The sequence below is a fragment of the Bubalus bubalis genome, chromosome 16 (assembly GCF_019923935.1).
Source record: "Bubalus bubalis isolate 160015118507 breed Murrah chromosome 16, NDDB_SH_1, whole genome shotgun sequence".
Lineage (NCBI taxonomy): Eukaryota > Metazoa > Chordata > Mammalia > Artiodactyla > Bovidae > Bubalus > Bubalus bubalis.
In genome coordinates this window covers 69,907,123-69,923,693 of record NC_059172.1, presented here as the reverse complement: position 1 = coordinate 69,923,693, position 16,571 = coordinate 69,907,123, and the positions used below count along the sequence as shown (strand labels likewise).

The following is a 16,571-nucleotide window of genomic DNA, read 5'->3' as shown; positions in this document are numbered from 1 at the left end:
AGGAAATAAAGCAAGAGAGACAGTAACTGATAGTTGCAGAAAACCATTTCAAACCAAGTGAAATCAGGCTTTAAGCCGGGCAAATTTCAATTTGACGAATGGTACCACCACTTACTACCACTGTGTCTCTCTAAACCCCAATTCGAGGAAACATGAGGATATGCAAAATGAGGATAATAATAGTCCTCACTCTCAGGGCTGTTATGAGGATTGCATGTTCTTGTCTGGCCCATGAAATATACCCACTGTTAAAAAGAGCATCAAGTATACTTTTCCAGCATCATTCTTAAAGACCACATAGTACTCTGTTGAACAGATGGACTTCAAAGTATTGACTGACTCCCACTTATTGGGCTCTACTCTGTTTTTAAATGTATTGATGTTTTCAACTACATTGAGATGAACGTCCTTGGACATAAGTCTTCAGGCACTTATACAATGATTTCCTTAAAAGAAATGTTGAGAACCAGAATTGTGGAACCAAAGCAGAGATGGTGTTGTTCAGTCGCTAAATCCTGTCCAACTCTTTGTGACCCCATTTGTCCGCAGCAGGCACGCTTCCCTGTCCATCACCAACTCCCAGAGTTTACTCAAACTCATGTCCACTGAGTCAATGATGCCATCCAACCATCTCGTCCTTTGTCGCCCCCTCCTCCTCCTGCCCTCAATCTTTCCCAGCATCAGGGTCTTTTCCAGTGAGTCCTCCAAAGAAGAGGGATAGATTACTAAAATCATTCTCCAGAAACCTTACACCACACCTTGCTCTCCAACTAGCACTACAGCCACTTTGAAATTATTTTTAACCGCTCTCACTCCTTGGGATGCACCCGTGAACCCCTCCGGACACCCTGCGCTTCTTTCCACTGTGTTTTCCGAGGCGCGCGGTGCCCGGGCCTCACCTCTCCGCGGCGGCGGTGGCCGCTGCGCTCATGGCGAAGTGGCGGATGGCGCTCTCCTCCACGTACTTCTGCTCCCACTTGGTCATGTCGGCCTCCAGCGCCAGGATGCGCTCCTCCTTCTCCCTCACAAGTTCCATGAGCGCTGGGGCGTTGTACTCCGGCAGGCTGGCCGGCTGGCCGTTGCCGTGTTTCTGGAGAAGCGGAAGAAATAACACCTCGATGCTAAACCGGGCTGCAAAGCAGACCGCATGTGGGCAGAGCTCCCCCGGGAAGCGCTCGCGGTTCACGCAGGTCCTGCAGCGCGTTTCACACGCATCCGCACGCCCTTGCCTCCTCTCCAGCACAGGTGACCCTAACGGGTGTATCCCCACACTGTCAACCCCTATATCCGGTTCCTCTAGCTCATTTAATTCTCCTGGAACTCTACCAAAGGCACAACGTGATCCCAATTTTGCAGACGGGAAAAGTAAGCTGTTGAGGAAGCTTGAATGCACTGTTCTGTGTCTCTAAGGCTATTCTTAAGCAGGTTCAGGATTTAAACCAGAAATCTGTCCGGCTACATCCAGCTTCACCAGTCAGGAAATGCCTTTGTCCAAGGTCTCCCAGTTGATTTATCCCAAGAGTAAGAACAAGAAAGAAGACTGGGCCTCAGGGTCTAGGGCATTTTCTCTAGAGTTCAAGGAAGTGATTCAGCTGTTTGCTTTCCCTGAGGCTGGGAGTCAGAAGGGAGGCAAAGGAAGTGGGAGTGAGATGCCCTAAGGCAGCGGTTCTCAACCTTTCTGGCATGGGGACTGGTTTCCTGGAAGACATCCACAGACTGGGGGCAGGGCAGGGGGAAGATGATTTCCGGATGATTCAAGCACATTAATCTATTGTGCACTTTATTTCTATTATTATTACATCAGCTCCACCTCAGATTATCAGGCATTAGATCCCAGTGGCTGGGGACCCCTGCCTTGAGGGCATGCTTGCCCAGACTCACCGCTGTCATCTGGGAAACAGAAATTAACACCTACCCTACGCGGAAGCCGGGTAATCAAATAGGACAGCTATGAAAGCACTTAATACACTTTAAGGGGCTAAACAAAGTGCTACCAGAAAACCTCTGATGCAAATCAAGCTCATTTCCCAGCCCCTTCTCTCCATCTGGGTCTATAAGAGAGCCACCTCTCAGTTTCTGTCCAAATCCCTTGTGTTGCATCTCAGGCTGGTGACCTGCTTGGGTTAAGAGCTATCTGAGCAAATACATGCATTTCAACACTCAAGTGTTCAGAGATAGCACAATCTAATGGGTAAGTATGTTGGCCAGAAAAACATACGAAGAGTCAGGCAGGCCAGCTTCTGCTGCCTGTTCAGCTAGTCACCAAATATTTACTAAGCATGCACTCTGTACAGGGGGTACCACAAGGAACAGTGCAGAGAAAATCTTTGCCCTCAATGTGTTCACCTGGGAGAAATACCCTAATTAGCTCCTTGATCTTGAAATGGTCTCTCAGCTGCCCTGGACCTCATTTTGCTCTTCAAGGATATTTCCCCTAGACTTCCCTGGTGGTGCAGTGGATAGGAATCTGCCTGCCAATGCAGGGGACACGGGTTCAATCTCTGGTCCTGGGAGATTCCACATGGCGCGGAGCAACTAATCCAGTGCACCACGATGATTGAGTCTGTGCTCTAGAGCCTGAGAGCCACAGCTACTGACCCCACGTGCTGCAGCTACTGAAGACCACGCGCCTAGAGCCTGTGCTCCGCAACAAGAGAAGCCATCCCAATGAGAAACCCACGCACCACAACCAAGAGTGGCCCTCACTCACTGCAACTAGAGAAAGTCTGTGCACTGCAATGAAGATCCAGTGCAACCAAAGCAAAAATAAGTCAGTACATTTTTAAAAAACAGAATATTTCCCCTTCTCTCTTCTACCTCCTAAGACCACCTGAGCTCTGTTCAAGAAAGAAAAGATTGTGAGTTCTAAAAATTTTAATTTCCCTTCCCTTTTTACTGTTACTCTATTTCACTTTCTCCCACTTCTAATGATGCTTGAGTACTACACTTGGCCTCCCAAAGTAGAGGGAGATGACTTCTAAAAAAAGAATCCGTTTGTGGAGAGCTGCTATTTCCTCCTGGTCCTAGCGTCTTGACCTATCTTCGTCTTCCCTCTTCTCGGTCCAGCCACATTTGTCACTTTTTATTTCAGTGGCATTGGAAAAGTTGGAGCAGTTCGATCAAATGACTCTGAAGGTAATGATGAGAAAAAACAGCAATGATAGTTATTCTTCCTTCATTAGTTGCTAAGTGTCAATCACTGTAAGGATTTTGTGCAGATTCTCTTATTTGTAATTACAAGTATATGGTAAGTATAATTTATGTGCCCCATTTTAGAGACAAGGAAGTGAAGGTGCAGACAGATTACTTTTTCAATAGGAGAAGGCAGGATTCAACACTGGTCAGCCTAACCTCAGAGTCCATGTTCTGATCTGATCTACGATTCCATGCCACTCTGCTCACCTCCAGTCTAACCATCCTTCTGGAAGGTTCCAGGGCATCTTGCAGGGATAATGGAGCTCATCTGGGGCTCGGTGTTGTTAGAAGGCTGGGTGGAGACAGTCAGCAGTGTCTTGGCGTGTATCTAAAGGCAGAGCCCTTCTGTGGGGTAGTTGATTCAACAGTGCTCTAAGTTGTTCTCTCAATGGTCCTTTCCAGAATGACTCTCTATGGGGAAGGTGGGCAGTGTGACCTCACTGCTTTGTTGAAGAGAGAGATAACCGGGAGCTTTATTTCTTTTGTGTAGCCTCAGTATGCCTTCTGATAGGGTCAGATAAATACTTGAGTGGCACTAGAGTGAAGGAGCAGGGTGCAGCATGGGCTGCCCACATCCCAGGCGGGCAGATGTGTGAGCTCCTCACAGTGAATGAGGAGGAAGCGGATCAGAGTATGAGTTCCTCGGGTGACCCTGCACTCCAGAGTGGATGCTGGTCATCCCTGCTGAGGGTCAACAGAACTGTGATCACTATACTTATTCACAGACTCCAGGCAGGAATTGGACCAATCTATATAGTATCTGCCACATGGAACTAGTAAAATCCCAAGGTGTTCTGGTGCATTTCTTTGTGACAACATTTTTGCCTTTTCTGGCTATAGAATAACGTATATGAAGTGTTAGTTGGTAATTCGTGTCCGACTCTTTGCGACCCCATGGACTGTAGCCTGCCAGGCTTCTCTGTCCATGGGATTCTCCAGGCAAGAATACTGGAGTGGGTTGCCATTCCCTTCTCCAGGGGATCTTCCTAACCCAGGGGTTGAACCTGGGTCTCCTGCATTGCAGGCAGATTCTTTACTGTCTGATCCACTAAGGAGTATGCTCACTGGTAAAATGAGAGAATGAAGCATTAAATGAAAAAATTTTTTAAAAATTGTCTTTTTAATGAGTAGGGAAAAGTAGGGAAACCCTCAAGTGTCTTTCATAACAGAGGAGACAGATTAACATTCTCATTAAAAAACAACAACAAAAAACACCCTGGAATATTAATGTAAAGAAATGCTGGGGAATTCTGTTTAAAGATTGTTTCCCCTTTCTCTGGTTTCATGTCAGCCACACACAGCTGGGGTCTGCTATCCCCTCCAAAGACAAGTCCAAACTATAAGCTGCATAATACTCGAAGAGTCCCAATTCTGAAACTTCCGTCCTCCCATTACGTGCATGCAAAGCAAAGTCGCTTCAGTCATGTCCGACTTTTTGCAACCCACTGGACCCACCAGGCTCCTCTGTCTTTGGGATTCTCCAGGCAAGAATACTGGAGTGGGTTGCCATGCCCTCCTCCAAGGGATATTCCCAACCCAGGGACGGAACCTACGTCTCTAACATCTCCTGCATTGGCAGGTAGGTTCTTTACCACTAGCACCACTGGGAAGCCCTCTGTCCTCCCCAGGTAGCCTAAATCTTGCAGCTGACTTTATCTACAGCAGGAATGTTGTGTTTGCTCGTCTAAGGAAAAAATGGATATGAGTATGCAAGGGTCTAAGTGTACATATGGGAACGGGCCTCTGTGGCAATAGAGATATTTTCCAAATAATGTTAACTTCACATTTCTTCTGGATATATAACAAGGATAATGGAGTTGAGTCTGGTTTCTTTCTTTCCTCTTTTTTTTTTTCTTTAAGAAAGAGACATCGTGCAAAACTAAATGTTGTTGATAATGTACAGGAAGATATTCTTATACATTTCAGATAAGAAATTGGTACATTTACTTTGTAGAGTGATTTGGCAATATCTAGCAATGTTTAGCATAGGCATTCGCTATCCAGAAATCCCATTTTTAGGTATATCCTCTTGGGACACTCTCACATTCTTTAGCAAGGAGACATATAAAAAGGCAGCTCACTATAGTAGTCTATAACAGCAATACCACTGACAAAAATCCCGAGAGTAATCAGTGGGGGAGAGATGGCTGAGAATACACAGAGGAGCTGAAATGAAGAGTCTGGTTACACGGCACTCAAAATAGAAGATCCAGGGATAAGTAATTTAACTGTAGGGTGTGGGTGGCACATTAACTTGAAAGGAACATTCTTTTTTGCTCTAAGTACTGAGATGTGCCTATTCTGTCAGCCAGAAACTCGTAAATACCCACCAGGTGCCAGCACAGTACCAGAGAGCCTGGCACCAGAGAGCCTACCCTTCAGCTGGGAAGCTTAGGATCTCAATAACCGAGCAACAGAGAACAGCCGAAGGGTGGACCTGAAATGCTGGGGAATGTGGCACAGGTTAGATAGATCGGAGACAGACTCAGTTCTTCCTAAGAAGCCAAGTTGGTGGGGGCCTGGGTGGGCCTCTGAATTTTCCGGGCAATCTCGCGAACACGTCCATTTCCAGCCAAGTACACATGTGCAGAGGGAGCTGTGTGCGCTGCCACGAGAAAGGGCTGAACTGGCCTGAGCATATGCTTTCAAGTGTTTTCAAGTGTTTCAACCATAACCACTATGCGCTGTCCACCAGACAATTCCATGGAGCCTTGTCTCGTGTTTCCCTGGTTCCAAACTTAGAGCACACCCTTCACCAGCTGCACAGAGGATTGGGCCCACAGCGCTGGCCGATGATATGCCAGGAGCCCCTGACCAGCCTGTAAAGGGTGGCGGATGTCTGCCCTTGTCGAGGCCCACATGGACCCTGGGCTCGGGTGTTTTCATCTGAGCTTCTTCATAGCTGCATTACAGGAACAGCTGTTACCAGGAGAAACAGGGAGCGGCAGAAGGACTAAGTGCCTATGGCCAATACTAGCTTTTCGGGATAGTCCTGACTCCTTTTGTCCTTTACCTCTGAACACTCACTGATGGTCATGTCCTCCTTATTTCACCCCCATTCTAGGTACCCCCCACCTCGACTCCCACCATATCTACCCCCTTGAAGACACTAAGAGCCATTCAGGCTGGCTTTCCTGACTTTGACACCTGTCCCTCCAGCCCCTCTTCTGACACCACTGGAGGGCTCCTCCCTTGATCCTACAGGGGTGGGAGCGGGGGGTGGGGAATCCACTTTCCCAACCTGAGCAAACGCCCTCCACAAACTAGCAGTTGCCTCCTGACCAGCCAGCTCCTTGGGCACGCTCCCCTGGCTGTCCTGGACTCACCGCCTGTCTCACACCTCTCTCCTCTATGCACTGAACTCCTCTATCTCTGATGCTTCCAGCAGAATGGCCAACAAACTCATCTCTCCAAGTCCTACTCAAAGTCATCTTCTGTGAAGTCGTCTATACTTGTATTCCCCCATGCCCAGCCCCCAAGGGTCACCTATTTCTTTCTGTAAGGACCTCTGTCCCTCCAAGGGAGTGGACTGATTGCTCCACTGGCTGGACCTCCGAGCACAGACGCTCTCACTAGCCTTGAGCTCCAACCGCAGAGCGCAGCCCGCAGGCAGCAGGTGCCCCGCTCCACGCATGCGCCCCGCTCCACGCATGCGCCACCCCGCCCCGCCCCTCACCTGCTGGGTCCTCAGGGCGTCCAGCTCCCTCTCCAGCCAGGTGCGCAGCCTCCGCTCCATCTGCTCGCGCTTCTCACACGCCGACTGCAGCTGGGTCAGGGCCTGCTGCAGCTTCTCGACTTTTTCCACATATGCCTGCTTCTCTCGGAGCTGAGCAGAGTAAAAAGGAGCACGGGATTTAGACTGTGATTCTTGAAGCTGGAGTGGAGGTGAGGGCGGGGTGAGGGGGAGAGAAGGTCAGAGTACCTGGAGACGCTGTCCTTTCCCCACTCCTATACCTAAGCCGTGATGAAACAGAAAAGATTTAGGCCAAGGCCAGCAGTTACACCTAAAACGGCTGGGATATTCTGAACTGAAGACCCTAAGAGATCACCTGCTTTCAGTCATTCATACAGCTCTGAGCTCAATCCTTGGTTATTGCTTAGTACTTACAGCATGTACGGGCATTGGAAATGAGGTTAAAAAAGAATTTTTAAGTGTCATGAGGAAATGATTATTCTATAATGTTAAGTGAAAAATCTAGAATCAAAAGTTATATACAACATCATCACAACTATGTCTATCATCAATGTATGAAAAAAGACTGAAAGGAAACGAAAGCATTGTGTTTATCTGTATAGCAGAAAAATAATTTCTCATCTTCTTTACTCTCTTCTGTATTTTTCAAATTTTCTATAAATATCAATTACTATTGTAACAGAGAGATTGTGTCTGTATGAATATATGCATGTGTATCCATTTGTGTATGTGTGAATAAGTATAAACATTTCTTATTATAGATATTTGGAAGTAACTTTCTCCTAAAGATTTCAGAGCCCTTTACGGATGAATAGCTGACAGCCTTGGAGAGAAGGAAGGGGCTAATGAACATGCAAACCACACAATAACTGAGGAGAAACAGATTAAGGAAAAATGATTTATGTAAATGTCATGTCAGGTATGAATTTAGAACCATCAATCAACAGCTTCAAATTCTTACCCTCAGAGTTTATTTTCTCCCAATTAGATGTCTGGTCCATGTTCATAAATTCCAGGCACATTTCTAACTTGCTGGGGATTGGCTGGGGCCAAAAATCAGACTGAGGCATTTATCTGATCTGGTCCTGGGTGAGAAGACACCAGATGCTACTTCCTGTCACTCTGCACCTCAGTGTACAGACGCTTGGCAGGTGGTTCAGATCCTGAGTTCAACCCGACTGCACTGGCAACACGCTAGTGGAACATGCTAGTGATTAAAGACACCACTGTGAAGGTTGGTGTCTGACTTCAGCAGGCAGTCCTGCCGTGACCAATGCCTGCGTCCTAGCCAAAGCCACTGCGATAAAGAAAGGAGAGGCTTCTGACCTTTTGCAGGGAGTGCAGACAGCAACAGCCTTTTCTACACCGGCTCTTGGGCTTAGTTTTCCTCTGGCTTTTCCTTCACTGTGACCTTGGTTGCTTGAGGACCTACTGACTGCAGGTTCCTGTGCTAGAACAGCCTCATCTGATAGAATATTTTGTGAGTAATGTTCATATACCACTTACCATGTCCTGGATTGTATACCGTTCTGAGTGTGTAGCCCCTAAAATACTAAGATAAGTGCCACAAGATCTGTCTCCCTGGGGCAGAGTGTGCAGTATGTCCCCAAGGCTTGGGACAGTATCTGCCATCCAGTTCAGTAAATATTTGTTAAATGAATGAATTAATATTAATTCTAACTGCAGGATTCCTAAAGACATGGTTCTCTCTCATTCACCCTTGTAACAGCCCTAAGCCCAGCAAGGAGTATGTAATGATGAGGGTGATTAGTCATAACCATAATTAATCACCCAACATTTTGTAAGCACAGCATGCCAAGCCTTGTGCTTTATATGCAGTATCTCGTTTAATCTGCCCAATGACAGTAAAGAAGGTAAACTCTTACTATCTCGATTTAACAGATGAGAAAACTGAGGACTGAATAGGTTAGTGATTCACTCAAGGTTACACAGCTGATTTACCCATCCTGGGGTCAGGATTCTAACTCACGTCTTCTGCCTTTAGAGTCCAAGCACTTAAGCATTGTGGAAAGTTACGGTAAGCCCTCAGTGTGAGCCATCTGAACTGAGTTAACACCCTTCTTTAATAAGAACAAGGAGGGATCCTGGAAGCCAGACACATGAGACATTTTGGAGAAGTTATGTACAATCAGTCGAGGAAAGATCTAATAATGACAAGGGAAGATCCATAGTGGTGATTATAAAGAACCTGTCTTCAAGGAGTTCACAACTTTGGCTTTAACAGAAATATTAAATAAAAAGGTTAAAGATAATCATTTTTCTTCACTCCACACATGGAGATGGGCCCTTGGGAAATGATCTTAGTTATACTGATAATGAGTCCCAGCCTCCATTGCTCAAAGCGGGCCTCCTGTCCTTCAGGGGTTAAGGTTACTTTCTGTAGCAAATGTTTTCGTATTTAATGAGCTGCTTGGTGGTGACAGGGAAAACTCTGGGGCTGTTGCCTGAGATAACTCATGCTAGCATTAAAACTGTACGTAGGGACATCCCTGGTAGTCGAGTGGTTAAGATGCCACACTTCCACTGCAGGGGGCATGGGTTTGATCCCCAGTTGGGGAACTAAGATCCCACACGCCACATGGTGTGGCCAAAAAATAGGGGGAGAAAAAGAAAATTAAGTATAAGTTGCTAGAAAAAAATTGTACATAACACTTGTGGGGTTTAACAGACAGGTCTAATGGACGAAACCCTACTGACTTAAATAGAATGGGAAAAAGTGGAAGCAGTTACAGATTTTATTTTCTTGGGCTCCAAAATCACTGCTGACTGCAGCCATGAAATTAAAAGATGCTTGCTCCTTGGTTGGAAAACTATGACAAACCTAGACAGTGTATTAAAAGAGCAGAGACATCACTTTGCTGACAAAGGTCCACATAGTCAAATCTATGGTTTTTCCAGTAGTTATGTACAGATGTGAGATCTGGACCATAAAGAAGGCCAAAGAAGTGATGCTTTTGAATTGTGATGCTGCAGAAGACTCTTGAGAGTCTCCTGGACGACAAGGATATCAAACCAGTCAATCCTAAAGGAGATCAACCCTGAGTATTCACCGGAAGGACTGATGCTGAAGCTCCAATACTTTGGCCACTTAATGGGAAGAGCCGATGCACTGGGAAAGACTGATGCTAGGAAAGATTAAGGGCAGGAGGAGAAGGGGGCGGCAGAGGATGAGATGGTTATATAGCATCACCAACTCAATGGACAGGAATTTGAGCAAACTTCAGGAGATGGTGGAGGACAGAGGAGCCTGGTGTGTTGCAGTCCATGGGGTTGCAAAGAGTCAGACATGACTGAGCAACTGAAAAACAACAAGTAGTACTAACTTAACAATCTTTGCCTTTAACTGCTCAGGCTTGAAGTTGAAGTTTGCCGAGACACTCGAGTCCCTTGGCACCAGGAGATGTTTTTGGAAGGAATAGTTTTTCATTTTCAACAAGAATAAAAGCACTTAAATTAATAACAATACTGCATCCTATGTTTCAAGCACCAACTGGGTTCTGGTGGAGTATATTTCAGTCCTGTGTCTCTCTGACTTCCAGTTCCTGCTCTCCACAGCAAGTCTGTTCAACTCAGCCCCACCACACAGGGGCTTGTGCAGCCGGCTTCTCTGTGCTGCGGTATCTACAGCCTGGATCCTGGAACTGGGGCCTCAGGAGTGGTCATTCTCCTTCCCTGGTCAGGCTTAAAGGAAAAGTGCTTCCCTGGTGGCTCAGATGGTAAAGAATCTGCCTGCAATGTGAGAGGCCTGGGTTCAATCCCTGGATCAGGAAGATCCCCCTGGAGGAGGGTATGGCACTCCAGTATCCACTCCAGTATCCTTGCCTGGAGAAGTCTGTGGACAGAGGAGCTTGGTAGGCTAAGGTCCTTGGGGTTTCAAAGAGTCAGTCACAACTAAGAGATGAATGCTTTTACTTTCTACTTCTCAAAACTTCACCTAAAGGCTTGATTTCATCAAAAAAGCACTAAACCCATAATGCTTGAGCAGCATCAATATTTCCTAGACTGGGGCGTGGAGGGGGGGGGGCAGGCAGGGGTGTAGGCGGTGGTCATTGCTAACTGAGCCAACTTCTAAAAACTGGAGACAGGTTTGCTGAACACCACTCCTACCCCACCCAGTCAGAAGACTGGGCCTTTTTTACGCACGGGAGACCCCAAAGACACAACTTGAACTGTTTTCTTAATTGAGTCTCTTTTCTGCACAAGCACCAGTGGTTCCCAGTCCTTCCATTTATTTCCAGCCCCTGGACACCTGCCAGGCGGTGGGCGGCAGCCTGGATTTATCGCTGAGACTGAGCTCTTTGCTGACGTATTCACCACTGCCTCTCATCCTTTGCCCGAATCTGGGGTGGATAAGCTCTGTTTTTACTCATTTTTATTTGAGAGGTCGCCTACATTGCTCCCCTGGAGTTGGCTCTGGTTAAAGTTGCTGGGTTAGGAAACGGACATGGAAGCCCTTGGGGCTCTGGGCACCACCCCTTGTACCCCCAATTCCCCTGTGGGCTCACCTCCTCTTCCAGCTTGATGACCCTGGCCTGGGCATTGCTCAGAGCCTGGTCTAGGATCTCGATGTGTCTCCGGTGGTCCTCACTCGCGGTCCGCACTGCCGCCAACTCCATCTCTAACTTCTCCTTTTCCTTCAGGAATTCCTTGTCTAGAAGGGAGACAGGAACAAAACGAGCTCTATCAGAAAGCACTCCCCGTCTGGGCTCCCCGCCAGTCTACATCTGGCAAGAATTAGGAGTTGAAAAACATGCACAAAGTGGAGGCTGGAACTACTGCTTCTGCTTCTTGTTCATAGGGGTGGTGTGTAAGGCAAGGATTTTCTTAAAAACCACTGTTAACTCTAGATATATTCCAGGTCACAGCTCCAGAGATGCACAACACACACAGATCTAGTGAGCCCCTATTCTCAGGTGTTCATTTCTGCACAACATTTGCTTTAAGCCTTCAAATTAACCTTGGGCCAATGATTTCCTTTTCGGCTCACAAGCTCCCCACTTCTAACTTCCAAACCAGTGATGGAAAGGCAGGCAATACTAATGGTAACACTAACACTCCCGTTCACTGAAAAATAAACCCCAGTCCAGGAGGTTCAGCTTTCGCTCTGAGGCCAGGCAGCAGAGGGGAGCTTCAACCCAGGCCTCCAGTCTCTGGCTGGGTCCTCGTCCATGTAACCCAGCTTCACCTTTTCTCTTGGTTCTGTTCATGAGAGGAAAAGCGAAGTTGATCTGGATGTGTGCAAACAGCCTTCCTCTCCTCTGCTGATGCTGTAACTGAGGGTGATCACATCTTTCCGCATGTGGCGCGCAAAGGGCACCTCCCCCTTGCCGCTCCCACCTGGCTCTTCCATAGCCTCGCCCGCCGTTTGACAAGCAGACAGGGCCCATGGTGTCATGAGGTCAGTATTTTTTATGGAAAACATGTCTCCTGTTACAAAGCAATGCAGGCACACCTCAGAGATGCTGTGGATTCTACTCCAGACCATAATAAAGCAAGTCACATAAATTTTTTTGGTTTCCCAGTGCATATAAAAGTTATGGGCTCCCCAGGTGGCACTATTGGTAAGGAACCTGCCTGCCAATGCAGGAGATGTAAGAGATGCAGATTTGATCCCTGGGTCCAGTAGATCTTAGATTATATTGTAGTCTACTAAGCACGCAACGGGCTTCCCAGTGGATAAAGAATCCGCCTGCAATGAAGGAGACACAGGTGACGTGGGTTCAATACCTGGATTGGGAAGATCCCCTGGAGTAGGGAAGGGCAACCCACTCCAGTATTCTTGGTGGGAGAATCCCATGGACAGAAGAGACTGTCGGGCTACAGTCCACAGGATCCCAAAGAGTCGGACACAACTGAAGCAACTAAGCACAGCACAAGCATGCAGTAATAGGACTGTGACTAAAAAACAATCTGCATACTTTAATTAAAATATACTTTATTGCTAAAAAAGGCCAAAACAAAACAGTACTGTCAAAGATCATTGATCACGTCACCATGACAAGTATGATGATGATGAAAAAGTCTGAGATATTGTGAGATTTACCAAAACATGACATAGGGACTGGAGTAGATACTTTTAGAAAAACGGCACCAAGAGACTTACTCAAAGGTTTGTAACTACAAACCTTTAATTTGGGGGGGGGGGGCGGGGAAGGCAACCAAACAAAGTGCAATAAAATGAGACATGCCTGTATATTTTATTTTTAAAGTAACTTAGAATATTTAGATATGCTGTTTATAATATGGAGACACTTGAATGGACTTAATGTGTAAAATTAAGGGACTGGTTAAATAAAATACAGTAAACCCTACAATAGAATAGGATGCTGCCATTAAAACTAAATAAGAGACTATTCATGATGAGGAAAAAAATCTTCATTGTTGAAAAAAGGTGGCTACAAAACCCTGTGCATACTCTTCCATAGTTGTAGAAAACAGGGCATTTAATAGCAACAACAATAGTTACAAATTGACTTCTTCATACATGGGATTTTTAAAAGTATCTTTGATATCAATTTCTCATTTAAATGATTTCTTCTCTGCAATCACCCTCTGTGTTTTTTCAGTCGTTTAACTTTATTGAGGCTTTCAATGGCTAAGTCAAAGATATCTCTTGGTAAATGTCACACAGAATCTGAAAATATGTTTGTCATTTTCAAATATCTTTTGATATTGATTTCTAATATAATTCCACAGTGATAAGAGAACAGACTCTGTATGATTTCAATATCTTTAGATCATAAATTTCTGCACCTTGTTTTATGTCCCTGGATATGTTCCAATGTCTCCTAGTTTAGAGTCTATGGGAACTTGAATAGAATTTGTATCCTACTGTTGTGTGAAAAATATATAAATCTTAATTATGTTGAACTGTTTCATAGTGCTTTCAGGTCCACTATATCCTACTTCTATATATTCATTCTACTACTTTTTGAGAGTTTAATACTGAAACTCCAACTAAAAATCTTAATTTTCTACTTAAAAAATAATTGTAACATATAGTGGAACTATATGTAACCTTGTTCTGTATTTTTCAAGTCGCCTATAAATGTGTTATAATTTCATAATTTAAAATATAAAAAAGAGAGGAAAAAAAAAGAAATTGATTTCTCTGTGCCCACATCACTCAAATGCCTCATACTGGTTATCTAGTCCTCTTCGCAAACCAAACTGAAACACTAAGAACCAAAGCCTAGAAGCTGTACAAGCTTGTGATAGTGGTTTCATTCATTCATGATTTCCTTGGATAGCCACTCATTCATTCAGCAGAGTTATCAAACATCAAGGACTGGTCTTACAGGCACTGAAGCAGTAGAAGGAAGGCCGCTTGTAAGGAGAAGGGAAAATGTGGTTCTGAATATAGGGTGAAGATATTTTAGGGCTGCTTATCGTTGTTCATTTGCTCTGTTGTGTCCAACTCTTTGAGACCCCATGGACTACAGCACGTCAGGCCTCCCTGTCCATCACCAACTCCTGGAGCCTACTCAAACTAATGTCCACTGAGTTGGTGATGCCATCCAATCATCTCATCCTCTGCTGTCCCCTTCTCTTCCTGCCCTCAATCTTTCCCAGCATCAGGGTCTTTGCAAATGAGTCAGTTCGTCATATCAGGTGTCCAAAGTATTGGAGCTTCAACCTCAGCATCAGTCCTTCCAATGAATATTCAGGACTGATTTCCTTTAGGATTAACTGATTTGATCTCCTTGTAAAGGGACTCTCAAAAGTCTTCCCCAACACCACAGTTCAAAAGCATCAATCCTTCAGCTAATACTCAGTAAACAACTCACAATTTTAAAGCCAGGAGGAATCACAGGAAATATCACCATCCAGTTCTGCCCCCTTTGCTTAACACGTGAGGAAAGGGAAGCCCGGGAGCGAAGGCACTTGCCCAGCGTGCCCGCCAGCTGGGGCAGAGCCAGGGACAAAGGCTGGTCTCCTGACGGCCGCCGTGATGTCCTTCCCGCCTGACTGCATTGCCCTTGCCCCGTGAGCTTATGTCAAGGGAATCAGCCTACAATGGAACAGCTTCAGAATAGATAGAATGAATGAGCAGACTTGTAAAGAGAGCGCTGGCTGTGATGGGGAGAAATAATGGCATCTCTCAAAAACAAAGTGAGGCCACCAACATCCTGACCCAGAAAAGAGCATTACTTTTCGGCTCTCTTATCCCACTGCAATGACCAACTGCCTTCTCCCTTTCAGTGGCATGAGATGCTACTTCTGAAACTTCCTTCCCCGTGCATGCAAGAGGCCTAAACAAATGGGCCAGAAGCTCTGGGCATCCCCATCCACAGCCCCAGGCGGACCAGAGCATTTCACGACTTCTGTGCAAAATTACTGACATTTGAGCACTAGCTCCCTGGGTTTGGACAACATCTGAACAGGCATGGTGCCCACTGGCCTTGTCCAGGCTCTGGAGGGCACCCAGGGGTTAGTTTCTCAGCAGGCAGACCTGGGGATGCACCACTGCATTTCAGAGTTTCTGCTTGGTTATCAACCTAAGCTTAATACTTTCTGTCTTTGTTGAGGGCAAAGACACCTCAGGTTTGACCAAAGGCAAAGTGTAGAAGCCACAACTAGAGCTTCTTGCAGTTTGCAAGTTGATCACAAACACTGCCTTGTCACAATGACAACTAGGACAACTCCTTGGATTTCTGGATTAACGAATACCCCTCCCCTCCCCCAACACATACAATTCCAGTTTTTGCTATTCCCTTGATTGGCAGTATCAAACTGTGGATAGGGAATGCACTTTGGCATCTGAAAGAGCTGGATTCAAATCCCAGGCTCATCACTTTTCAGCTTTGAGGCCTTGGGCAAGGAATAACCTCTTTGAGTCTCAGCACCTTCATCTATCAAATGGGAAAGATAAAAGCTACATCATGGAATTGTTGTGATGAGTCTGTTGACAAAGATGATGCAGATAATGACTAAAAGGACAGAAACAGATAGATCTTTGTCTCTTTAGGTCATTATTGAGCCTAGACCATTGCCTGGCTCAGTAAGTGTTGTTGAATGAATAAATAAGTGAACGAATCTCTACTGGGTGCCAAGTTCACTGCCAACAGTACAATAAATGGCAGCTCTCATTAGCAGTTAGCATTTGGCCTCCTTGGGGTCTCCTGACAGGCTTTGCTATGCAGCGGTCCATTTCACCTCTGAAGCCACCACTCATCAGATGGCTGGTACTGACCTTGAAGGTCTCTGGCTCCCTTCTTCTGCCCAGGCTCCCTGAATCTCACAGTTGGCACATCAGGACAAAGATGTGGGTACTGGGGGGGAGAGTGCATTAGCTCTGGAATTCCTGGGTTCAGACATCTCTGCCCTGAGTTTGATGACCTTAAACTTCAGGTTGAAGCAATGTTAATGTCATTCACACTGGCTCAGAACTCCTTGTCCATTGACAGGAAGTGCTCCCATTTTAAAGACAATGTTCATGACAACTTGTGTTTGTGAATGGCTACTGTGTCCCAGGAATGGTGACTTACATTATTCCCTTTCATTATTCCATTCATGATCTCTCCTTTCAACTTACTCTACGAGGGAGGCACTGTTAGGATTCCCATTTTCCAGTGGAGAATAAGTAATGTGCCCACAGAGGTGACGCTCGTCAGTGGGAGAGCCAGAACCCTCACCACACCTCTGTAATGCACATCCACAG

At 45.9% G+C, this 16,571-nt stretch overlaps 1 protein-coding gene across 5 annotated transcripts in view; it reads right to left on the bottom strand.

Moving 5' to 3' along the window:
- The window catches only part of AMOTL1 (angiomotin like 1), a 199,079-nt gene that overhangs the window by 21,646 nt on the left and 160,862 nt on the right, over positions 1-16,571 (bottom strand). For all 5 annotated transcript variants that reach the window (XM_045163007.1, XM_045163005.1, XM_045163006.1 and 2 more), the window contains 3 exons: positions 11,416-11,561; positions 6,872-7,021; positions 900-1,090 (listed from right to left, as the gene is read on the bottom strand). In XM_045163007.1, the coding sequence (XP_045018942.1) occupies positions 900-1,090; positions 6,872-7,021; positions 11,416-11,561 (487 nt within the window). The remainder of the gene's footprint in view (positions 1-899; positions 1,091-6,871; positions 7,022-11,415; positions 11,562-16,571) is intronic.